We start from the raw sequence: 26,439 nt of genomic DNA, 5'->3' as shown, positions 1-26,439 counted from the left end.
TTCCTGAAGATCTCAATGTAGAAAAGCATTCTTTATATCAAGCTGATGCAGAGGCCAATCATAAGTAGCTGCCATGGAAATGAATAATCGAACAGAAGCTAACTTGGCGACCGGGGAAAAAGTATCCAAATAGTCGACTCCATAGGTCTGTGCATACCCTTTTGCAACAAGGCGTGCCTTAAGGCGAGCTACTGTCCCATCGGAGTTAAACTTAACAGCAAATACCCACTTGCACCCAATAGCCTTTTTGTTAGTGGGCAGATCGGCCAACTCCCAAGTAGCATTCTCATCTAAAGCCATCATCTCTTCTATCATTGCATCATGCCAACCTAGGTGGGACAATGCTTCACGAACAGTTTTAGGTATCCTAGCAGAATCTAATGATGCAATAAACGAGCTAGAAAAAGTAGACAAATGGTCATAAGACACAAAAGAAGAAATAGGATAAGTACATTGTCGTGTACCTTTGCGAATGGCAATAAGAAGATCCAAACTAGGAGCTGAAACACAGGAGGTTGGATCTACCGACGAAGCAGAAGTAGGTAAAGGATCGGGTTCTGAGGTTTGTTGTCGCCTGGTATACACACGAAGAACAGGTGGCTGCTCGGATGGTCGATCGAGGGAAACGGGTGACTGAGGAAGAGGTGTTGGAGAACTAACTGGATGTGTGACAGTGTAGACCAAAGTATCATCTTCTTCCTCAGGGTTGTTATAAACATATGAAGAAAAGAACGGATAATTTTCATGGAATGTGACATCGGCAGACACTAAGTACCTTTTGAGATCTGGAGAATAACACCGATAACCTTTCTGAAGACGTGAGTACCCTAAGAACACACACTTAAGGGCCTTTGGATCTAATTTAGTTACCTGTGGACGAACATCACGAACAAAATAAGTACAACCAAATATTTTTGGTTCAATAGGAAATAATGGCTTAGAGGAAAAAAGAATGTTGTAAGGAATATTACCATGAAGTACAGAAGATGGCATACGATTTATTAAAAAACAAGCTGTAGAGACGGCATCAGCCCAAAAACATTTTGGCACTTTCATTTGAAAGAGGAGTGCTCGGCCTACTTCAAGAAGATGTCTATTTTTTCGTTCCCCAACCCCATTTTGAGAAGGGGTGTCAACACAAGAAGATTGATGTAGAATACCATTTGTAGCCATATAATCTTTAAACAAATCCAAAAAATATTCTTTTGCATTGTCACTCCTTAAATTACGAACGGAAACATTAAAATGAGTTTTTATTTCAGCACAAAAAATTGAAAACAACTCCGAACGATTTTTCATTAAATATAACCAAGTAACACGAGAATGATCATCCACAAAGGTAACAAAATATCTAAAACCAGTTTTAGAGATAATAGGACATGGACCCCAAACATCGGTGTGAACTAACTCAAAAGGTAAGTCGACCCGTTTATTGACTCTAGAAACTTTAGGAAGGCGATGGTGTTTAGCAAACTGACATGACTCACAATCTAAAGAGGAAATACTCTGAAACTGAGGATATAACTTCTTCAAACTAGACAAGGATGGATGACCTAATCGACAGTGTATATCAAAGGGAGACAACACAGTTGAACAAGAAATGGATTTCGGCACCTGTGATTCAAGAACATAGAGACCCCAGACTCAGAACCTTTACCAATACTCTGCTTCGTCGTAAGATCCTGAAAAAGACAATAATTGGGAAAAAATGAGACACAACAATTTAGAGTACGAGTAAGTTTACTGACAGATATTAGATTGAAAGAAAAATCAGGCAAATTTAAGACGGAACTAAGGGAAAGAGAAGATGTTGGGTTAACAATGCCAGACCCTAAAACATATGAGGTAGACCCATCGGCTAAAGTAACTGTGGAACATTGGGTATGTGACTGAAAAGTGGAAAAGAGTTTAGAGTTACCTGTCATATGATCTGTGGCACCAGAATCAATGACCCATTTGGATGACGAAGAGAGGAGACACTTAGTGGTTTTACCTGACTCGGGGATAGTATTGATAGGAGAAGATGATGACTGAGATGGTGAAATAGTCTCGGAAGTGGCGATGTTGGCATATTGAGATCTTTTGTTCTTATTCTGAAGCTTCACACAATAACGTATGGTATGACCGAGCTCATGACAATAAAAACATTCAACTTCCCCTTGCTTTAGGTCTCGACTATCGCTACTCCGATTGCGATTACTATGACTCTTATTCTTTTGGACGCGGCTAAGCAGAGCACCACTATCGATCGTGGTTGTCGGACCTGGATGAGACTTTTCAGTACGCAACACTCTTGTAAAGGCCTCTTTCAAGGAAGAGATAGCAGTCCCAGATAAAATCTGCGATTTGGCCCCTTCAAATTCGGGAGAAAGACCAGAAAGGAAACTCATGACCGCCAGTTGTTCACGCTGAGCCTGTTGTACCTTCACATCTGGACTAAACGGCAATATAACATTAAGCTCATCATACACCTTCTTAAACTCTGAGAAGTAAGTGGTGAGAGAGCGATCTTGCATGAATGGATGGTAAAATGCCTGCCACACATCATACATGCGAGACAAGTTTCCTTTGCCAGAGTACAAAAAATCTAAATAATCCATTAGATCCTTCAAATAATCACAATGAGAAACTAGATCATTTACCTCACTGTGCATCGAATTCTTGATTTGGAGAAACAATTTTGCATCCTCCTTTAACCAGACTGATTTAGTCTCATCCTTGGGTGGATCATCAACCAAGTGGTTCTCTTTGTCGATGCTCCGCAAATAGAGACGGATCGTCTTACTCCAGTCCATGTAATTGGAACCCATGAACTTATTCTCCGTAATTTTGGACATAACCAGAATGACATCAACGGTAGGTTTCGTTTCAGTCATCTTGCACCCGAATAATAGCAGAATCAAATAGTCAAGAACAGTGCAGTGAAATTTGAACAGTGCAGTGAACAGTGAACAGTGATATTTGAACAGTACAGTGAACAGTGAATATTAATATTTGAACAGTGAACAGCACAGTGAACAATGCCGGAACAGTGATCTTGGAAAATGAAAGTTGTCAGGAAAAAAAAAATCTGACAGTACCACTTTGGTCGGAATAGTGAGTAGAAAAATCTGTAAAGAAGCGGCAGGGGCAAAAAATGGCCGGAAATAGTGAAATAGAATCAAAGCAGCGAAAACTGTTCTGAACAAAAATAATTCGAACGGGGAAAAAAAAATTCTCAACAACAAACTGATGAAAAAACTTCAATGCTCTGATACCATGTTAGAAACCAAAGAAGTTCTATATTTCATATCTAGAAGAGAAGATTACAAGGCCTATTTATAATACTAATTCACCTAATCTATTAGTTGACATACACCTAATTACACCTACTATACAACTCATATACATGTGCTAGCTATGATGTAGTACATGTGTATACATGTGCTACACAACTTGTATTACACCTACTATACAACTCATATACATGTGCTAGCTATGATGTAGTATATGTGTATACATGTGCTACACAACTTGTATTACACCTACTATACAACTCATATACATGTGCTAGCTATGATGTAGTACATGTGTATACATGTGCTAGACAACTTGTATGTCAACACCTATGAATGGGAAAAAACTATAACCTTACTGATTTGCACTTCATAATTTTATGCTCCTTTGATTAATTTATTTAATGAATATCTTCTTTAACAAGTCCCGGTAGAATAAGAAAAGAGAAATACCGCAAGCATGAAAATTCTCTTCCGTTTTCTCTGCAAATCGACAGTTTTCTTTTTCCTGTTACTCTTCAGCCTTCTCATCATCTTCTCTGTAAATGCAGTCATTCTTCACTCGTCGTTTTTTCAGCAGCAGAAGACACATGAAGGTTCTAATTCGTAATATTTCCTGCAGATTTATTGTCTTTGCTTATGTGAATTAGGTATTTTATTACCCCTAAAAGTTACATGTCAAGGCAAGCTATAAGTTGCATATCATATAATTAGTTCCTCAAGGTTTGCGGTTTGCCCTATAAGTAGTATCATTTAAACCTGACAAGCCAAGCAAGCTCTTTTGAACTTTCAATTGGTGCTTTTTATGGGATATAAAATGCAATGTCTCTCAAAGAAAAGGCCAACATCCTCTTTGGGGTTTGTTTTCATGCTTGTTCAGACTACTGCAATAAATTGCAAACCTTTGCGAAAGGAGATCATTCAGATGGAGCTGTTCAACCAGGGAGAGAATCTAGATACGATGAGCCAGCACACACCGAGTGTAGGATTTAGCTATGAACTAGGTTCATGATGAAGTACAACAAACTACCGTGTTCTCTCCCGGTGATTTGTTAATGCTATTTCCCTTCTCATTAATACCCTTACCTTCGCAACTGCTTCCCATTTTCATCGTTCGGCATATATACTGGACAACAATACATAGTTACCAGAATTCCAAAGTTCATGCTTAATAAGTTCTAAGTGCACATTCAGCAAGATCCATTTCCCCCTGAGTGTAACAAGTGCTAACCAACGCGCCCCATGTAGTAGCATTTGGTTCCAATCAGCATGATTGTAAATTCACCAGTTATGAGCCTCCTTTAGACAACTACCACGACTTGGAAGATCAACCATGCATCAATAATGCTCAAGTGTTGGCTCTATACCAAGATTGGCAATCATCAAATCAAAAAATCTCCACCTCTTTGGACCAGACCTGCATGGACACAACATGCTATGACACCTACAAAAGTTGAACAATTAGGGCTCACACCTTCATCAAGCAATTAAACTCCCAACTCATTCTTTTCTCATAAAGGGTGTGTATGGGTATGCAGGAAACTATTTTCTGGAAGATAATTTTTAATTATTTCATGTTAGGCTGGCTTAAATATTTTGAAAAATATTTTTCTTATGAAAACATTTTCCTCTAATTTCAAGAAAATGATTTTCCCAACAAGAGGGAACTCATTTTCCAAAACTTTCATGTTAGATAGTTATGTGAATATATATAATTAGTCCTAGTCCCTATGTAATAAGAGTAGGTTATGTGTTATGTTATAAATAGAGCTCATTGTAACATAGTTAGAATATCAATAATATATTTTTCTCTCATGCTTTCTCACATGGTATCAGAGCAACCGTGAGAAATTTATCGGTGTACATAAATTCCAACGACTTTGGAAAGAGAAATCAGTCAACCGGAAGCCCTTTTCCAGCAAAAACAAGTACGCTGACAAGAACAATATTATCCGTTAGCGTTGTGCAAAAACCAACACTACCACGAAGTAGATTAGCCTTTGGCGACCAACCATGAAAAAGATCTCCGGCAGAAAAGTATCCACGCGGCTTCACGCACTGCCGAAAGAATTTTCTAGCGAAGTTCCGATGTCCACGCGCCGGCGCGTGAGGATGTTTCTAGCCAAATTTACAAAACTTCTTCAGGCCAATATGTTCCTTTGCAATTCCGAGCCTACCCATCCAATTTAAACCAAATTCCGACCACTTTTATATTTTTTTCCGGCGTGAACAGTAATTTTCAAATTTTTGCGGCGTGAACATTATAATGTCATTCGTATCGGAAGCCTTTAACTCACAATCCGTTGGATCCAAATCATTGAATCGAATCCAGATGGTTTCTTTATCGGAATATATAGAGTTCCTTTAGTACAAAGCTTGTAGACAGACATCTTCTGAGATTGCTACTGTTGTTCAAACAGGTAATAGCATTACTTGTGTCTACCAATCTTTTTCTCCCAGTAATTGGGTAATTGATTCAGTAGCGTCTCATATTTCTAGTAATAAATCTGCTTCCACTATTATTTCCTATTATCAATCTCTTCTAACGGTCACAATGGCCAGTCGATCTCAAACTGTGGCAACTGGAATAGGTCAAGCAAGTCCATTTCCTTATTTACCTTTGAATTCAGTATTTTATGTTCCCGCTAGTCCTTTTAATTTCATAGTCGTTAGTCGCTTAGCCAAATCATTTACATATTTTGTTTTATTTCTTGATGACCATGTTTTTACATAGGAACGCAGTACGGGGCAGATCATTGGTACAAGGCATGAATCAAATGGAGTTTATTACCTTATCCTTGCTAAATCACATGAACCCACATCAACAACTCGTTCTGATACTGATTCACCAGATTTATTACATAAATGGTTGGGACATCCCAGTTTATCAAAACTTCAGAAAATGGTACCTAGTTTGTTTCACTTGTCCACTCTAGAGTGTGAGTCATGTTAGCTCGGTAAGCATACTCGCTCTCGTTTCCCTCAGCGTCCTGATAATCGAGCAGAGTCACCTTTCACTTTAGTCTGTTCAAATGTTTCGCTTCCTAGTCGGGTCAATTCTACCTTGGGATTCCGCTACTTTATTAGTTTCATTGATGATTATTCCATGTGCACTTGGATATTCTTAATGAAAAATTGATCTGCGCTATTTCTATTTTTGAGACCTTCAACGTTGAAATCCAAAATCAATTTGGGGTTTCTATCTGCACATTTCATACTGACAATGCCCCAGAGTATTTGTCTCCTCCATTTCAAATTTTTATGAACTCTCATGGAATCATTCATCAAACATTTTGTCCATAAACATCTCAACGAAATGGGGTAGCGAAAATGAAGAATAGGCATCTTATTGAGATTGCTTGTACCCTATTCATACAATCTCATGTTCCGTTGTGTTTTTGGGGATGCAATTCTCACATCTTGTTATCTTATTAATCGTATGTCATGCTCAACTATCTAGAATCAAGTTTCATTCTTTGTGTTGTTTCCTCATACACCCTTGCTCCCTCTTCCACCTCGTGTCTTTGGGAGCACATGTTTTGTTCATACCTTACTCCAGGAACAGATAAGTTAGCACATGTCGGACACGCAAGTCATTTTATGGTCTAAAGCAGTCTTCTCAAGCCTGATTTGCTAACTTTAGCATAGCTATCCAGGAGTTTTGCATGACTCGTAGTGAAGTCGGTCACTCTGTGTTTTATCGGCATTCTACTTCAAATCTCTGTACTTATCTGGTGGTTTCACCAAGTCTCTCACTGGTCCGCGTATGAGCTACATATGTAATAAGCTAGGTACATATGATTTATATGCACCAGCTTGATGGGGGAGTGTTAGATAGTTAATATAATTGTAAATAAGTATAGTTCCACATGGAATAGGATTAGTGTATATATTGTATATTGTTATAAATAGGGTCCTTGTACTATCGTTAAAAGATATCAATAATATAATTTTCCCATGTATTATTTCTCGCATTTATATTTGTAACAAGCTCGATACATATGTGTCATATATACATATGTGTGCGTGTATGTGTGTGTGTGCACGCGCGCGCGCGCTTAGTGTCCCACATTGGACAATAGGTTGTATGTATTGTGTAAAATCTATATATAAATAAGCTCATTGTAGGATAATTAAGTTATACATCTTAATAATATTTTCCCGTGCCTTTACATCTCACACATCATTTCTTTTCATTTTTATTTCCATTTAGACGGTGGTGGATCCCATACAAAGAAATCCAAATAAGGGAGTTAACTATAATATTGCAAACCACAAGGGAGGTTAGTTTTATGAAGCAATACCTGAGAAGAGATCCGAAATTTTCCCTAGAATAGGTATTCGTATTAACAATATAAAATATTCTTCATAAATTCTATCAACATTAGGTGTACTGGTATTTACATAATATTCCTTGTGTAATAACTTTTCTTATTTAGCACTCCTTATATAAGAGTTTAGACTACCCGGAATAAGGTAACTTCAGACTACAACCAATTTAATACAAGTTGGTATTTCAGACAAAAGTTTTCTTGTAATCCTGGCATATGAATGTAGGAAAATAAATCTCAATGTCAACTGGATGAAGAGAGTAGTCATTGATACAAACCTCTTCCATAATTGCTTCAGAAAGAAAAGAATTCTTGTGCATTTTTGACTCCACGCTGTACTTCAGTAGTGTATGATGACTGCCTAATTGCTCTAATATCCATTTTCCTTGAAAAGAATCGAAGTCTCCTTCCACCTGCTCAAAGCTAATTTCTTGTTCTATATGTTCAGATAAGTCTAGGACGACACGTGCATGGAGTACCATGTATAGGAGACCCTTGCATCCTTCCTGGAAAGGGACAAGTAGAAGCATCACCTTATTGATTCAAGGAGTTATCCACTTACTAATACATGATAAACATATTTCATTACAATACAGAACGTATTGCATTATTTACTGTACGAGAAAGTGAGGCAGACAGAAAAATTTCTAAAGGCAAACACTAATGACTTTTGAGCACAGCATACACGCCTTCCCGCACACACAACTCAGTATATGCTTTCAATATAGAACTACCCATTTTGAGTTTGACCTAAATATTACCAAGTTTTCCAAGATTAAGTTACATGTATAGAGCAATACCACTAGCTCCTGGGCACTTTGTGTAACAGTTTAATACAAGGAACCCACAATATATGATATACCACCATTTTAAATTACACGTGATGGTCTATTTTTAACAACATTGATGCTATTGGGAAAAAAGCTAGACCATTGGGGAAGCGTTTGCACTAAGGTTAATCCAATTTGACACAACCGGACTAAATTGATGCAAACTAAAGCAACATGACTAGATTGTACAATAAGAAAGACTGTTGGATTTAACCTGGTTCGACAAGTATTTGTGCTTTTCCACGGAAAGATGAACTGTTCTTTCACCATGAGAAACTTAGTACCAGAATTTGAAAGTTGGATTTGCAGGCCCGGTAAACCCAACCAAAGTACCTTCCACACTGTTAGATATGTAATGTAAAGTTAGTGTCCCACGTTGGAAAATAGGTAGTGTAACGACCCGACCGGTCGTTTTGAGTATTAGAACCTCATTCCCTATTTGATGCTTCCCGTATGTATATTTGATGTTTTATGACTTGAAAGGATAGTTGGTTTTGTTTCGGGAAGGGTTGAGAGTGAATTGGAACACTTAGTTCCATTTTGGAAAGTTTAAGTTGTAAGACTTGATCAAGGTTTGACTTTTGAGTGAACGACCTCGAAATCGGGATCTAAGGGTTCTAATAGATTAGTATGGCGATCTTTTTGGACATAAGCGTATGTTCGGATTTGAATTTAGAGGTTCCTAGAAGGTTTGGCTCTTTTTTGTCGAAAGTTGGCAATTTGAAGAATTTGAGAGTTCTTAAGTTTGACTGGTAGTTGACTTTTGGGTTAATGAGCTTAGATCATGGTTTGGAGACCTTGGATAGGTCCTACTGGTTGATATGAACTTGTGTGCAGACTTTGGTTGTAATCCGGAATGTCAAGGGTGATTCAGAACGCATTCAGCGAAGTTGAAAAGTTAAGAGATGGATTTGATCTTCGATTCTTGGTTTGTTGTTTTTTATGGTTCAAGTCTTGCGACAAGCTTACAGGAAGTATATGGACATGTTGGAATGATTGGACGGCGTTTGGGGGGGGGGGGGGGGGCAGGTGTGATTCGGGTTGCTGGTTTTCTAGTGCAGGGTGGTGCTTCGATCGCAGAGCTGAGTCTCGTGATCGCGGAGAAGGGAGTCAGGCTAGCGACTTCTTGCACTTCGAGATCGCGGAAGGATCTATGCGATCGCGAAGAAGGAAGGTGGTCGGGTTGGTCATGTTTCGCGGTCGCGGGCGAGGGGATGCGATCGCGTAGGCTGGAGAGGGCTGGTCACAGCATTCTTGTGGGTGTGATCGCATACGCGAAGAGGTGCAAGAGTAGGGGCGTGTTGGCCTACGCCGTTGCGAGGTTGAGGGTCGTGATTGCGTAGAGCACTGGATATTTGTGCTCTGCGATCGTGAGGGCCCTATCACGATCTGGGCAGTGTATCTAAGTTGTTATTCTAAGATTTTTGCTTATTCTCTCATATTTTGAACCCTAAACTTGGAGATGGACAATTTTTCAAGGAGATTTTGATACAAGGCAAGAGGGTAAGTGATTTCTACTCATTTGTGATTATATTTCAAGACTCTACATGGATGTTTTTTTACCCCTAAATCAAGGATTTAAAGTGTAGAAATTGAGGTTTTTGGTATGAACTTAAGAGAATGAATTTGGAACCCGATTTGAAATCTAACTACATATTTGGACTTGTATGTCGCTTGCGCCGATCACTTTATGGTCTAAAGCAATCTCCTCGAGCCCGTTTGGGAATGTTATAGAATGAATCTAGACACTTATTATAGAATGAGTGTAGACTCTTTCTTAGTAGTGTACATAAATAGCAGATTTGTAGGAATCTCTTTTATTTCTTTCCTTAGTTAGCATCTGATGTACATGTATTTATATTGCTCACCTCTTGGAATGAGAAAACAAGTTATTCTTTCTATTTCATGCACATGGTATTAGAGTAGGGTATCCTGCTTTGTCGGACTTAGATCAAAAACTCCCCCGATCTACAAAACCCCAAAATCTGGTGGTCGGAGGAGAAGCACGTGTGTCTCACGTGCCGATGAAGCTGCCGGAGATACTTCTGTTTAAGCTGCGTGTGGAGGCGCGTTCGTGGATCAATCTTGGTCTAGCTTCCCGTTATGACTTTCCCTCGAAGTTTTGGTTGAATTGTGGTGGTCATGTGGTAGTGGACCACATTTTGGAGAAGAAGAGCCTTGAAACCTGAATCTTTGAACATTCTTTTTAATTAGGTTTGAAAATTTTTTATTAGTTGCTGATTGTTATTTTGATTCTAGGAATTGGCAGAGGTTTTCTACGGGTGCAACAGTGAATTGGATTGTTGCTCACGAATTTGTGATTTGATATTGTCTCTTGGAGGTTATCTAAAGCTTGGTTAGATTTCAAAAATTGTCTTTTTGAGTGCAACCTTGAGTTTGGCTATTCTCAGGCTTTTGATTGCGCTGGCTACTGTCTTTTTCAAGTATTGTCTGATTTCTGCTTTCGAATATATTTTGTTTGGGTCTTTCAGTTGGATTCTCCATCACTTATTTTGATACAGTGAGTTTTATTAGTTGGAAATAGGATGACTATAAACAGTAAGCAAGGAGGAAATAGTGATACAACTTCTAGTCCAACAATCCTTGTTTCGGATGAGTTTCTTGAGTTCCTTCAATATCATAAATCAATTAAGGAATCTTCTTTAGTTACTACTTTTGCCGGACCAGATAAAACATGTCTTATTACCTCTTCAAATAAATGGGTGATTGACTCAGGTGCCACAAATCACATGTCATGTAATCCAAATATTTTTTCTAGCTTTCGATCACACAAAGCACCCTCTTCAGTTACTGTAGCTGATGGAACAACATGTAGCAATGTTGGATCTGGGACTGTTAAACCGACTTCCTCTATTACCCTATCATTTGTATTAAGTCTACCAAACTTGGCCTTTAATTTGATTTCTGTTAGTAGAATCACCAGAGACCTTAATTGTTGTGTAGCGTTCTTTCCCAATCATTGTTTGTTTCTTGATCTTACGACAAAGCAAATTATTAGTAAAGGGTATTTATCTGGTGATCTCTATATCCTTGATGAATGGGAGCCACAGTCTATTGCATGCTCTAGTGTCGTGTCTCCTTTTGAAGCACATTATCGATTGGGGCATCCCTCTTTACCTTTGTTGAAGAAGCTCTGTCCTCGATTTCAGAATATTTCTTCATTGGATTGTGAGTCATGTCGATTTGCAAAACATCATCGCATCTCATTAGGTCCAAGGGTTAACAAGCGAGCTGAATCAGCTTTTGAGTTAGTTCATTCTGATGTTTGGGGACCATGTCCTGTTGTTTCTAAAACTGTACATAAGTATTTTGTCACTTTTGTAGATGATTTTTCCCGAATGACTTGGATTTACTTTATGAAGAGTCGCTCTGAAGTGTTTACTCACTTTTCTACCTTTTGTGCTGAAGTCAAAACTCAATTCAATGCTTCGATGCGTATTCTAAGGAGTGATAATGCTAAAGAATACATGTCAGAGTTATTTCAATCCTACATGAGACAACATGGTGTACTACATCAGTCTTCATGTGTTGATACACCATCTCAAAATGGAGTTGCTGAAAAGAAGAATGCATCTACTTGAGACAGCTCGGGCACTTCTGTTCCAAATGAAAGTTCCTAAACAGTTCTAGGCTGATGCGGTCTCCATGGCTTGCTTTTTGATTAATAGCATGCCATCTACTGTGCTTGGAGGTAATATGCCTTACAGTATTCTTTTTCCAAATAAGTTATTATTTCCTATGGAACCTAAGGTGTTTGGAAACACATGTTATGTTCGAGATGTTCGACCATCTGTTACCAAGTTGGATCCCAAGGCATTGAAGTGTGTTTTTCTTGGTTATTCTCGCCTTCAGAAGGGGTATCGGTGTTATTCTACTGAACTTGGTAAATATCTGGTGTCAATTGATATGGTGTTTTCAGAGACTATACCATTCTTCTATGCACCTCCCGTCTCTACAAGTCAGGGGGAGGAAGATGAGTGGCTAGTATATCAGGTTACCCGTACTTTGACAGAACAATCAGATGATGTTCCTTCATCTCCTAGCTCTTCTATCGAGCACCAATCGACTATTGTGCTTTCAACACCTGCTCCAACTGTGTTAGCAAGACCACCTATTGTGCAAGTTTACTCGCGCAGGCGAGAGACAAATGATACGTCTCCTGCACCAATTCCTTCGTCATCTGTTCCTCTTCCACCTGATCCTCCAAAAGACCTTGACCTTCCCATTGCTTTACGCAAAGGTACACGTACTTGCAAATCCACATATTCTATTGCTAATTTTGTTTCCCACGGCCACTTATCCCCCGCGTCTAGATCTTTGATTGCGTCTCTAGACTTCATTTCTATACCCAAAACGGTGAAAGAGGCTTTGAATCATCCTGGATGGTCTGAAGCAATGCTTGAGGAAATACATGCCTTAGAGGAAAACCATACTTGGGATTTAGTGAATTTACATAATGGAAAGAAAGCAGTGGGATGCAAATGGGTCTTCACGGTCAAAGTTAATCCAGATGGCTCTGTGGCAAGACTTAAGGCCAGACTTGTGGCCAAAGGGTATGCTCAGACTTATGGAGTGGATTATTCAGACACATTCTCTCCGGTTGCCAAACTTACTTCTGTCCGCTTGTTCATTTCTCTAGCAGCTTCTGAGAATTGGCCTTTGCATTAATTGGATATTAAGAATGCATTTCTTCATGGTAATCTTCATGAAGAGGTGTATATGGAGCAACCACCTGGTTTTGTTGCTCAGGGGGAGTATGGAAAGGTCTGTCATTTAAGGAAGTCCTTATATGGCTTGAAGCAGAGTCCCCGAACTTGGTTTGGTAAATTTAGTGAGGTAGTTCAAGAATTTTGGCTAAAAAAGAGCAATTGTGATCATTCAAGTCTTCTACAAGCAATCAACAGCTGAATCTATTTTCCTTGTTGTATATGTTGATGACATTGTGATTACAGTAAGTGACTATGCAGGAATCTCTTCTCTCAAGTCTTTCTTGCATACTAAGTTTCATACAAAAGACTTGGGACAACTGAAATATTTCTTGGGAGTAGAAGTAACTAGAAGCAAGAAGGGGATTTTTTTATCTCAGCGAAAGTATATTCTTGACTTACTTGCAGAAACTGGTAAGTTGGCTGCCAAGCCGTGCAGTACTCCAGTGGTTCCTAATTTGCATCTTATAAAAGATGATGGCGAGCCATTTAATGATCCAGATAGATACAGGATGTTAGTTGGGAGATTAAACTATCTCATTGTGACTTGTCCAGATATTGCTTTTGCAGTAAGTAAGGTTAGCCAATTCATGTCCGCGCCCACAATCAAACATTGGGAGGCTTTGGAGCAGATCCTATGTTACTTAAAAGGAGCTCTTGTACTTGGCATATTATATAGCAACCACGGGCATTCCCGCATTGATTGTTTTGCAGATGCAGATTGGGCTGGATCCAAGATTGACAGAAGGTCTACTACTGGTTACTGTGTATTTGTTGGTGGAAACTTGATATAATGGAGAAGTAAGAAACAGAATGTTGTATCTCGGTCCTGTGCAGAATCAGAGTATAGAGCTATGGCACAATCAACATGTGAGATAATGTGGATACACCATCTTTTAACTGAAATAGGGTTAAAGCATCCTACTCCATCAAAGCTCTGGTGTGACAATCAAGTTGCGCTCCATATTGCCTCAAATCCGGTGTATCATGAAAGAACCAAGCATATTGAAGTTGACTGTCATTTTATTCGTGAGAAAATTCAAGAGAACTTGATTTCCACTGGCTACGTGAAAACAGGAGAGCAACTAGCTGATTTGTTCACTAAAGCATTGAATGGTACTCGAATTGGTTGCCTTTGTAACAAGCTGGGCATGATCAACATATATGCTCCAGCTTGAGGGGGAGTGTTGTAGAATGAATCTAGACACTTATTATAGAATGAATCTAGACACTTATTATAGAATGAATGTAGACTCTTTCTTAGTAGTGTACATAAATAGCAGATTTGTAGGAATCTCTTTTTATTTCTTTCCTTAGTTAGCATCTGATGTACATGTATTTATATTGCTGACCTCTTGGAATGAGAAGACAAGTTATTCTTTCTATTTCGTGCACAAGGAAGTTCAGCATAGTTGTTCAGGAGTTTGGCATGACTCGTAGTGAAGCTGATCACTCTATATTTTATCTGACATTATGCTCCAAATATGTGTGTTAGAGATATCTATGTAATTGACCCACATTGGAATAGGAGTAGTATCCCCTTTGTATAGAGTAGCTATAAATAGCATCTCTTGTATTGCATCACATACAATATCAATATATCATATTTTCTCCCGTGCCTTCTCACATGGTATCAGAGCTATCGTGAGAGATTTATCGCTGTGCATAAATTCCAGCGATTCCGGGAAGTAAAATCAGTCACCGGAACCCTTTTTTCCGGCGACTTTCAAAGTTGTTTTGCGTCTGCTTTGTCTCAGTCAGTGTTGTGCACAAAATCCAACACTACCACAAGAGTAGTCACTGTCCGGCGACCAAATCCCAGTGAAAATCTCCGGCGGTACTGTAGTTGTCCAAAGAAAATTTTCCGGCGAAGTTCCAACGTTGCGTGGGCCACCTTCCGGCCATTTTTTGGCGACGACTCTTTAGGACAGATTGTTTCCCTTGCAATTCCGAGCCTACCCATCCAGGTTACACCAAATTCCGACCACTTTTTTATTTTTCCGGCGTGAATAGTGATTTCAAAAAGTTGACTTCCGGCTATTTTTTGAAAAAGTTTCTTCAGAACAGTTGGGTCTTCTGGTAATTCCGATCCTACCCCTACTGTTTTTATTTCATTACGACCACTTTGAATATTTTCCGGCTGCAACAGTAACTTTCCAACTGTTACAGTAGTTTACTATTCTGGTTCAGTGTTCCTTACTCTATTTTCAGTGGATTACAGTTGATTATTTCTCTTATTTGGTAATAATTTACAAGATGTCTTTGGGAATTGATGTTTTTGGGTCTAAAAGCATGAGTTCTGGAAACTCTAATGTTATGATTACCTCGGAACCTTTAATGGGAGGTTCAAACTACTTAGCTTGGGCTTCATCTGTCGAGTTGTGGTGTAAAGGTCAAGGTGTGCAAGATCATCTGATTAAACAGTCTAGCGAAGGAGATGAAAAGGCGATAGCGCTTTGGGCAAAAATTGATGCTCAATTATGTAGCATCTTGTGGCGTTCTATTGATTCTAAGTTGATGTCTTTGTTTCGGCCATTCCAGACATGTTATTTGGTTTGGGCAAAGGCTCGTACGTTATACACTAATGATATATCTCGCTTCTATGATGTGATATCACGGATGACAAACTTAAAGAAGCAAGAATTAGATATGTCTACTTACTTGGGTCAGGTACAGGCAGTCATGGAGGAATTTGAGACATTGATGCCAGTTTCTGCTAGTGTGTCAAAACAACAAGAGCAGCGACAGAAAATGTTTCTAGTTCTTACACTCACTGGACTTCCTCATGATCTTGATTCAGTACGAGACCAGATTTTGGCGAGTCCGACTGTACCTACAGTTGATGAATTATTCTCTCGATTACTTCGCCTTGCTGCAGCACCAAGTCACCCAGTGATTTCATCACAGATACTTGATTCCTCTGTTCTTGCATCCCAGACAGTGGATGTTCGGGCATCTCAATGTATGGAGAATAGACGAGGAGGCGGTCGTTTTGGGAGATCTAGACCCAAGTATTCTTATTGTCACAAACTTGGACACACTCGCGAAATGAGTTATTCCTTAAATGGCCGTCCACCCAAAAATGCCTACGTTGCTCAGAGCGAGACTACAGGTAACCAGGGCTTTTCTGTATCTAAAGAAGAATATAATGAGCTCCTTCAGTATCGAGCAAGTAAGCAAACATCTCCACAAGTAGCCTCAGTTGCCCAGACTCTGACACTCCTATTGCTGGTAATTCTTTTGCTTGTGTTTCCCAGTATAGTACTCTTGGACCATGGGTCATGGACTCAGGCGCTTCTGATCATATCTCTGGTAATAAATCACTTTTGTCGAATATTGTATATTCACAGTCTCTTCCTACTGTTACTTTAGCCAATGGATGTCAAACTAAGGCACAAGGAGTTGGACAAGCCAACCCATTGTCTTTTATCACCCTAGATTCCGTTCTTTATGTTCCTGGTTGTCCTTTTAGTCTTACATCTGTTAGTCGTTTGACTCGTGCCCTCAATTGTGGTATATATTTTATTGATGATTCTTTTATTATGCAGGACCACAGTATGGGACGGACAATTGGTACAGGTCGTGAATCAGAAGGTCTTTACTACCTAAACTCGCTCAGTCCTTCCACAACATGTCTAGTTACAGATCCTCCAGATCTAATCCACAGACGTTTAGGACATCCGAGTTTATCCAAACTTCAAAAGATGGTGCCTAGTTTATCCAGTTTGTCTAGATTAGATTGTGAGTCGTGTCAGCTTGGGAAACATACCCGAGCTTCCTTTACGCGTAGTGTTGAGAGTCATGCAGAGTCTGTTTTGTCCTTGGTTCATTCTGATATATAGAGTCCTAGTAGAGTCAGTTCAACCTTGGGATTTCGTTATTTTGTTAGCTTTATTGATGATTACTCAAGATGTACTTGGTTTTTCTTAATGAAAGATCGTTCTGAGTTATTCTCTATATTCCAGAGTTTTTGTGCTGAAATCAAAAACCAATTTGGTGTCTCTATCCGCAAATTTCGCAGTGATAATGCCTTAGAATATGTATCTTCTCAGTTTCAACAGTTTATGTCTTCTCATGGAATTATTCATCAGACATCTTGTCCTTATACCCCTCAGCAAAATGGGGTTGCAGAAAGAAAGAATAGGCACCTTATTGAGACTGCTCGCACACTTCTAATTGAGTCTCGTGCTCCACTGCGTTTTTGGGGCGATGTAGTTCTCACAGCTTATTATTTGATTAATAGGATGCCTTCATCTCCCATCAAGGGTCAGATTCCACATTCAATATTGTTTCCCCAGTCAGCCTTATACCCTCTTCCACCTCGGGTTTTTGGGAGCACATGTTTTATTCATAACTTAGCCCCGGGGAAAGATAAGTTAGCTCCTCGTGCTCTCAAGTGTGTCTTCCTTGGTTATTCTCGTGTTCAGAAGGGATATCGTTGTTATTCACATGATCTTCATAGGTACCTTATGTCAGCTGACATCACATTTTTCGAGTCTAAACCTTTCTTCACAACTGATGTCACTTTTGCTGACCACCATGACATATCTGAGGTCTTACCTATACCGACTTTTGAGGAGTTTAGTAATCCTCTTCCACCTTTAACCACAGAGGTTTCACCCATACCAACTTTTGAGGAGTCCAGTGTTATCCCTCCTAGTTCCCCAGCCACAGGAACACCACTCTTGACTTATCATCGTCGTTCGCGCCCTACATCAGGCCCATCTGGTTCTCGTCCTGCACCTGACACGGCTCCTACTGCGGATCCTGCTCCTAGTACACCGATTGCACTTCGAAAAGGTATACGGACCACACTAAACCCTAATCCTCATTATGTTGGTTTGAGTTATCATCGTCTGTCATCTCCCCATTATGTTTTTATATCTTCATTGTCCTCGGTTTCCATCCCTAAGTCTACAGGTGAAGCATTGTCTCATCCAGGATGGCGACAGGCTATGAGTGACGAGATGTCTGCTTTACATACAAGTGGTACATGGGAACTTGTTCCTCTTCCTTCAGGTAAATCTACCGTTGGTTGTCGTTGGGTTTATGCAGTCAAAGTTGGTCCCGATGGCCAGATTGATCGACTTAAGGCACGTCTTGTTGCCAAAGGATACACTCAAATATTTGGGCTAGATTACAGTGATACCTTCTCTCCAGTGGCTAAAGTGGCATCAGTTCGCCTTTTTCTATCCATGGCTGCAGTTCGTCATTGGCCCCTCTATCAGTTGGACATTAAGAATGCCTTTCTTCATGGTGATTGTGAGCACGTGATTTTTGCTTCACGGAAACTACTCCAAAAGAAATCGGAAAAGAAATAAAACAAGTTACCTTCGGGTACAATTTTGAGGATTTGTGTGACATTTTGATAATTCTTTTGTCCGTAAATGCTCGCCTTGCTTAGTTAATAAATACAAAAATACATGTTGCATGCATTTAGGAAAAATGGTACATTTAGGAATTAATTAACCATTATTTGGTTTTTTAAAAGCGAAAATCACAAAAATAGGCATTTTATTCTATTTTGTTGTCTTGGTAATTTTATTAAATGTTTTAATTCGTGTAATGACTGTTGTTAGGTGTTAATTAATATTTGTGTAGTTTAATTTTGGTTTTTAGGAATTTTTGTTTAATTTATAGAAGGAAAGTATCGGATTTTGGGCCAAAAATTCAACTAAAATCAGGCCCAAACCAATACAATGACCCAGTCCAAAACCAGGCCTTCCAGGGACGCCCCCAAACGACGCCGCATAGGGCGTTTGATCTGAGCCATTCATCCATACTCATCCAACGGTCCACGATCGCGCCCGTAACCCGACCTGCTTACCCGGGTCGACCCAGCCCCTCATTAAAACCAAACGACCCCGTTTCTACACCAAACAACTCCGTCCTGTCCCTCACCAGTTAATCCAAGCCGTTGAGATCATTTGATCTAACGGCTCAAGTCAATTGCCACGTCCCGTATATAAGGCCTCCCCTTTACCCACGCCCCCAAACCAACCCCCCCCTTCGCATACCACACCGTCGTCCCAAACACAAACCCAAACCCCCCGTTCCAAACCCTAGCCGCCACCATACACTCTCACCATAAACCCGGCGGCAACGATGCCGGTGACCACCAAATTAACACCCCTGATGCACCCAACCACCCTGAACACGGATCTGTTACCCCCTTGCCTCGAATCATTCCCCATCGTCTCGAATCTTCGTTTGAAGGTTCGAGCAAAACCCCGATCTACACCAACCCACCCCAGATTCACACCAGTCATTACCCTGCCCTCACTCGTGACCAAACCAAGCTTGGTTTGGTCCGAATCTACCCACAAACCTTCGAGCCCCAAATCGGAATGTTCAAACCCTAGAACACAAGAACTTTGGGAATCCGGCCAGTTTAAACGGAGGGTTAGGGTCTAATAGACCTTAATCGAAGTGTTCTCGATTGAGAACACCTCGATTAAAGTCTGTTCGACCTCAAATGGTCAAATCCGGTTCAGGCCTGGGTCGTTTGTTGTTGAGCTTCCACAGTGAGTTTTCCTTTTTCTTTTCTATTTTGTTTGAGTGTTGTTTGAGTTTGTTAACATGTTTAGTCAGTTTGTTTGGTATTTCTGATGTGTTCTTTCAATTTCCTCCATCTTCGTAAGACCTTTTTATTTGGTCGATTATTCTTCTGCTTATTGTTAAATGTGTATGATGAGATACATATTCGATTTGATTAATATCGTCGAACAGATAATTCATGTTGTTCCTTTGTCTTGTGCAAAGCTGTCTGAAGCCCGTTGATGCCCTGTTCGTGTTGTTTGTTTGATCGACTGATTGTTCTATGTTATAAATTGTATAGTCGATTAGATAAACGTCGTCGATTAGTTCTATAGGACTGAATGTTCAAATATTCTTATTCGTATAGCTTCATATGATTGATCGAACCATTGTCGTTTAGCTGATTGTTTGACATTATCTGTGAACGGTTTGTAGCTGCAGTGTAATAGCTAGAACTCAGTTTAGGGCAGCCTGAAATTGAACTTCCGAAAGTTCAAAATTTCAGGCTGTTGAAGCAGGGTAAAACAGTAATAACCAGGGGCTAACAGGGGTAGTTTGGGGGTGTGAAAAGATCAGAAATGGTTAGTTTAAGTGGGCTGACAGTAGGGTACTGAAGTGTGATTAAACTAATACAATAGTGGGGAACAAAACTTGATAGCATGGGTTGTTAATTGAGTATTATAATAGGCCCATAACATTTGGTAATAATAAAATGAATTGATGGGGGATTAGTTGGGGATGGTCAGCTGCCCATACCATTTGGGGCACGAAACATATGTTAATGGGAAATAAAGGGGTATGGGCAGAGTTGAGGGCTGGGGGAAACGAGGCAGCCTGGGGCTTGCCTGTATTTTGCCTATAAATAGGCTCATTTAGGGTAGAGTAAGGGGTCGGAGATCAGAAATTAAGGCTGGACAGTTGAGTTTGAGGGCTAGAGAGTTAAGTTTAGAGGTGGACATCAGAAATTGAGAGAAATAGAGTGTTAAAGCTGAAACTCCACATTAAGGAGTTTGAGGCTGTTTTTCTGGGGTGTTTGACAAAATCAGAAATTACTGCTTTCGTGCACCAGTCTGCTGTGTTGGGACACTGTTGGATTTCAGTTTAGCTTTCCTGGTTTCTTTACTTGTTGAACACTGTTTCAGTTGAGTGTCTTGGTTTTCTGTTGGTTTGAAAGTTCACTGGTTTTCTGTTTGGTTTAAACCTGTCGCTGGTTCCTCCTACTGGTTATTATTGGGTTTTCCTGCTGGGTTTGTTTGGGTTTCAAAAATCTGACTGCTGGGTCGTTTGCTGCTGAGTGCTGTTTTTCTTGTTGCTGCTGTTGCTGTGTGTGCTACTGCTGCACTGATCATTCCTCTTCTTTTTTTGCTTTCCCAAATACCAGGTACACCACTGATACACTGATCAATGTAGGCTGAAATTTGAAGCATGAATACAAAGAAATGAAGAGTTGAAGTTATTTTGGATTCACTTTAGAAACATACTGAACATTAGTTGTATGTATGATAGTTCGCTTTCTCTAATAGAACTATGTAGTTAGCTGTGATGTAACTGAACCTTTATACATATCATTTAGTTGGAGAACTCTATGTTTTGCTTATAATTAAAAGGGACTAATGTTGCAGTAGCCCTGTTCTGTTAATTCATCATTGTTGTCAAGAAGCATGTTAGGTATCCAATAGTTACTTCTTTAAACAAATAGCCTTTTTTTATTTGTAGGGATATTGCTTGATCAAACAAGCAGTACTTTACATTTCACCCCCCTTATAAATGTTGAACATGTACAAAATGGGTTAACTAGGCCAAATTGGAATAAGGATGGCCCAAGTCGAGTTTCACATTATGCACATTGGGCCTGGGCCCGTAATATCTAAACAACTGCCCATATACGCGTTCATGTTCCGAATTTGACAAATCATATTCGGAACCCGACTATAACTAACTTGTAAGCATGTAAATAAAGTTGGGTCGTTCTTCTTCTTTCATTATTAGAGACAAACTCAATAGAAAACATAGTCGCTATAGGACGACCTTTTAAATAAAACGAGACGAGCCTCGCCAAACAAAAATGCAAATTGCGGGGCCCTCAATAATTGGTCATAATAATTACTTAGAATTTGGGATGGACTGTTTAGTGAATTTCACTGCCTTCCCCAAAGATAATAACGCGTTAGACTCTTTAGGCGCGATTTAATTAATCTTACCTTCTTAAACTCGGGTGTGCATTTCATGCGACCCAAATCCAAATCCCAAAACATTGAATAAAATATGTTCAGGATTGCGGGTGCATTTCATGTAACGCAATCCAAAGACATGTTTTTAAACGATGTTCACATTCCTTAAAAAATATAATGAAAGCGGTAAAGAGTTAAAATTTGCACATGAGCTCATAATTGCATAAAATCAGATAAACAAGCCGAATGTGACAGTTGAGCGACCGTGCTAGAACCACGGAACTTGGGAATGCCTAACACCTTCTCTCGGGTTAACAGAATTCCTTATCCGGATTTCTGGTTCGCGGACTGTAATACAAAGTCATTCTTTTCCTCGATTCGGGATTAAATTGGTGACTTGGGACACCCTAAATCTCCCAAGTGGCGACTCTGAAATAAATAAACAAATCCCGTTCTGATTGTCCTTTAATTGGAAAAACTCCTACGCCCCTCGCGGGGACGGAAAAAGGAGGTGTGACAGTGATCTTGAGGATGAGGTTTATATGGAGCAACCACCTGGTTTTATTGATCAGGGGGAGTCTCGTGGCCTTGTATGTCGCTTGCGTCGGTCACTTTATGGTCTAAAGCAGTCTCCTCGAGCCTGGTTTGGTAAGTTCAGCACGGTTATCCAGGAGTTTGGCATGACTCGTAGTGAAGCTAATCACTCTGTGTTTTATTGCCACTCTGCTTCAAGTCTATGTATTTATCTGATAGTCTATGTTGATGATATTGTTATTACGGGCAATGATCAGGATGGTATTACTAATCTGAAGCAGCATCTCTTCCAGCACTTTCAAACTAAGGATCTAGGCAGATTGAAGTACTTTCTAGGTATTGAGGTTGCTCAATCTAGCTCAGGTATTGTTATTTCTCAAAGGAAATATGTGTTAGACATTCTTGAGGAAACAGGGATGACAGGTTGCAGACCTGTTGACACGCCGATGGATCCGAATTCTAAACTTTTGCCTGGACAGGGGGAGCTGCTTAGCGATCCTGCAAGCTATAGGCGGCTGGTTGGTAAATTAAATTATCTCACAGTGACTAGGCCCGACATTTCTTATCCTGTGAGTGTTGTAAGTCAGTTTATGAATTCTCCCTGTGATAGTCATTGGGATGCAGTTGTCCGCATTATCCGGTATATAAAATCGACTCCAGGTAAAGTATTACTGTTTGAGGATCGAGGTCACGAGCAGATCGTTGGGTACTCGGATGCTGATTGGGCAGGATCACCTTCTGATAGACGTTCTACGTCTGGATATTGTGTTTTAGTAGGAGGAAATTTGGTGCCCTGGAAAAGTAAGAAACAGAATGTAGTTGCTCGGTCTAGTGCAGAAACAGAATACCGAGCAATGGCTATGGCAACATGTGAACTAGTCTGGACCAAACAATTGCTCAAGGAGTTGAAATTTGGTGAAATCAGTCAGATGAAACTTGTGTGCGATAATCAAGCTGCACTTCATATTGCATCAAATCCGGTGTTTCATGAGAGAACTAAACACATTGAAATTGATTGTCACTTCGTCAGAGAAAAGATACTCTCAGGAGATATTACTACGAAGTTTGTGAGATCGAATGATCAACTTGCAGATATTTTCACCAAGTCTCCCACTAGTCCTCGCATTGATTATATATGTAACAAGCTCGGTACATATGATTTATATGCTCCGGCTTGAGGGGAGTGTTAGAGATAGCTATGTAATTGTCCCACATTGGAATAGGAGTAGTATCCCCTTTGTATAGAGTAGCTATAAATAGCACCTCTTGTATCGCATCACATACAATATCAATATATCATATTTTCTCCCATGCCTTCTCACAATGTGTATTATTTGGTGGTTTATGTTGACAATATAGTTATTACTGGCAATGATCCGGGTGGTATTACTAGTTTGAAGCATCATCTCTTTCAGCAATTCCAGATTAAGGATCTGGGTATATTGAAGTATTTTTTAGGTATTGAAGTCGCTCAATACAGAGGGTTCGGAAACAGCCTCTCTATTTTTGTTGTTCAAGACGCTCAATCTAGCTCTGGTATTGTTATTTCACAGGGGAAGTATGTTTTAGACATTCTTGAAGAGACAGGAATGACGGATTATAGACCCATTGACACTCATATGGATCCGAATGCTAAACTTCAGCCAGGACAGGGAAAGCCTCTTAGTGATCTTGCAAGATATAGACGGTTGGTTAATAAGTTGAATTACATCGCAGTAAGTGACCTGACATTTCCTTTCGAGTAAGTGTTGTAAGTCAATTATGAACTCTCCTTGTGATAGTCATTGGGATGCAGTTATCCGAATTCTTCAGTATATAAAAAATGCCCCAGGCAAAGGATTACTATTCGAGGATCGAGGCCATGAGCAGAACGTGGATACACAACCGTTGATTGGACAAGATTACCTTCTGATAAACATTCTATGTCTGGATATTGTGTTTTAATAGGAGTAATTTGGTGTCTTGGAAGAGCAAGAAATAGAATGTGGTTGCTCGGTCTAGTGCAGAAGCAGAATATCGAGCAATGTCCATGGCAACATATGAGCTACTTTGGATCAAACAGTTGCTCAAGAAAGTGAAATTTGGTGAAATCAGTGAGATTGAACTGGTGTGTGATAATCAAGTTGCCTTTCATATTGTATCAAATTTGGAATTCCATGAGAAGACTAAACACATTGAGATTGATTGTCACTTCATCGGAGAAAAGATACTCTCAGGAGATATTGTTATAGAGTTTGTGAAGTTAAATAATCAGCTTGCAGATATCTTCACCAAGTCCCTCACTGATCCTCGTGTTGGTTATATTTGTAACAAGCTCGGTACATATGATCTATATGCACCGACTTGAGGGCGAGCAGGGGTGTAGGCACCTTGCTTGAAGCAGTGTCACAGGACACCGCTTCGTCAATTTTTTTTGTAATATGTATGTATAAATAATTCATAAAATTAAAATATTGGGTATAAATATAAGAAATGTCACCCTTGCCGTTAGATTAAGTTATTCATTTGTTCACTTCTTCAAATATTGACACCACTTACAAAAATTCTTGCGTACGCCACTAAGGGGGAGTGTTAGATATGTTATGTATTCTTAGTATCCCATATTGGAAAATAGGTAGTGTGTAATATGTAAAGTGTATGTATAAGTAAGGCTCAATGTAAGTAAACAGTTAATAGGTATATTAATAATATTTTCTCCCGTGCTATTTCTCTCACACCATTTTTCAACACATAAAGAAGCGCAACCTCTTGCTTTTCTATTCTCTCTGGTTCTCCACAACTACACAAATTATCTCAATATATCTCCCCATTTTATAGGCAAAGGAGTGGACCTAAACCTCCTACAGAAAGAAATCGTAGTTGGTAGGCAACAACACCAAGGAATAGTGGGAAAAAGATAAACTAACTAGGAGATTGAGTTCCCTAGTCCCTACTCCATGTCAAACTTGGAAACTGAGTCATCCAAAATAAATGCCTAGTGGTGTCTCATGTCACCTATGGTCCATAATCATTCAACTTTTTTTTCTAGTCGAAAACCTTAGGTCCTATATATTAAGAATTTTAATTATCATTACCAAAGCCAAGTAAAAGACCCATTCAGATCATTTTGCTAATTTCTGTTTATTTTGGTTTTTCTCCAGGTTCTCTTGTAAGATTCAAGAGTCCACTCTACCAAATAAAAGAACCAGATTATAGGAAACGATTAGTCCTGTGAGAAGGGAGAAAAGGGAAAAACAGAAACAATGTTACCAAACCCATCATGGAGAAGGCATTTGCTTTGCAGGCACAAGGAAAGAATTTATAGAGATACATCAGAGGTTTATTTAACACAATTTAAGAAAAACTTTCTAAGATTCTCTTTCATGGATGTTTAGATATAAGAAAATGTTATTACTTTCAGTATGAAATAACACAATTCCGTGCAGTTCAAATGTAATATACTGCTGCTTTATTCTGTTATTTAATTCAAACGCAACCCACCTGAAGAATGCGAACTTTGTTGTTGTCCCGTGATAAAATCTTACTGATTGCCAAATTTGGAACTATCCTGCAACAATTCGGGACAAATTAACATTATTATGACCAAGCCGGAAATTATAATATCTCAATACAAACAAAGCAGTTAATTCCACAATAAGACGTCCTTGATTGCAAGATATTATAAAGGCTAGGAATTTGCTTTACACTGAATAAGACTATGATTCAACGAGTTTCTATTTCTAAGCATTTCAAACTTTGGATGAATTTCTAATGTCGAGTGCTTGGTTTAGTCTGTAGTTTAATTTCATTTTTACCATGCAATAATTAATTGACGAGGATTTACGCATCTTTAGGAAGCTAAGGTTTGTTCTTCCAGGGTTAGTCAAATGGTTCTATAGTACCATTGAATTCTTTTACTTTCACAAGAACCAGGATACAGAGATTGTATCTCTCTAAGCCGGTAAATCTGAAACATGGAATTAAACATCAGAGAGACTTTACTTAAGACAAACTAGAGAATTCTACCTTATATTACTGTTTCCAGCTTAAGAAAC

The 26,439-nt window shown here is 39.4% G+C and overlaps 1 protein-coding gene across 2 annotated transcripts in view; it reads right to left on the bottom strand.

The window, feature by feature from the left end:
- LOC107796576 (uncharacterized) overlaps positions 1 to 26,439 on the bottom strand; it is a 42,887-nt gene that overhangs the window by 3,547 nt on the left and 12,901 nt on the right. For both annotated transcript variants that reach the window (XM_075225376.1, XM_075225375.1), the window contains 2 exons: positions 25,886 to 25,952; positions 7,885 to 8,112 (listed from right to left, as the gene is read on the bottom strand). In XM_075225376.1, coding sequence (XP_075081477.1) covers positions 7,885 to 8,112; positions 25,886 to 25,952 — 295 coding nt within the window. The remainder of the gene's footprint in view (positions 1 to 7,884; positions 8,113 to 25,885; positions 25,953 to 26,439) is intronic.

Source organism: Nicotiana tabacum, chromosome 11 (assembly GCF_000715075.1).
Source record: "Nicotiana tabacum cultivar K326 chromosome 11, ASM71507v2, whole genome shotgun sequence".
In the NCBI taxonomy this organism is placed as follows: Eukaryota; Viridiplantae; Streptophyta; class Magnoliopsida; order Solanales; family Solanaceae; genus Nicotiana; species Nicotiana tabacum.
This window is presented reverse-complemented; position numbering and strand designations above follow the sequence as displayed.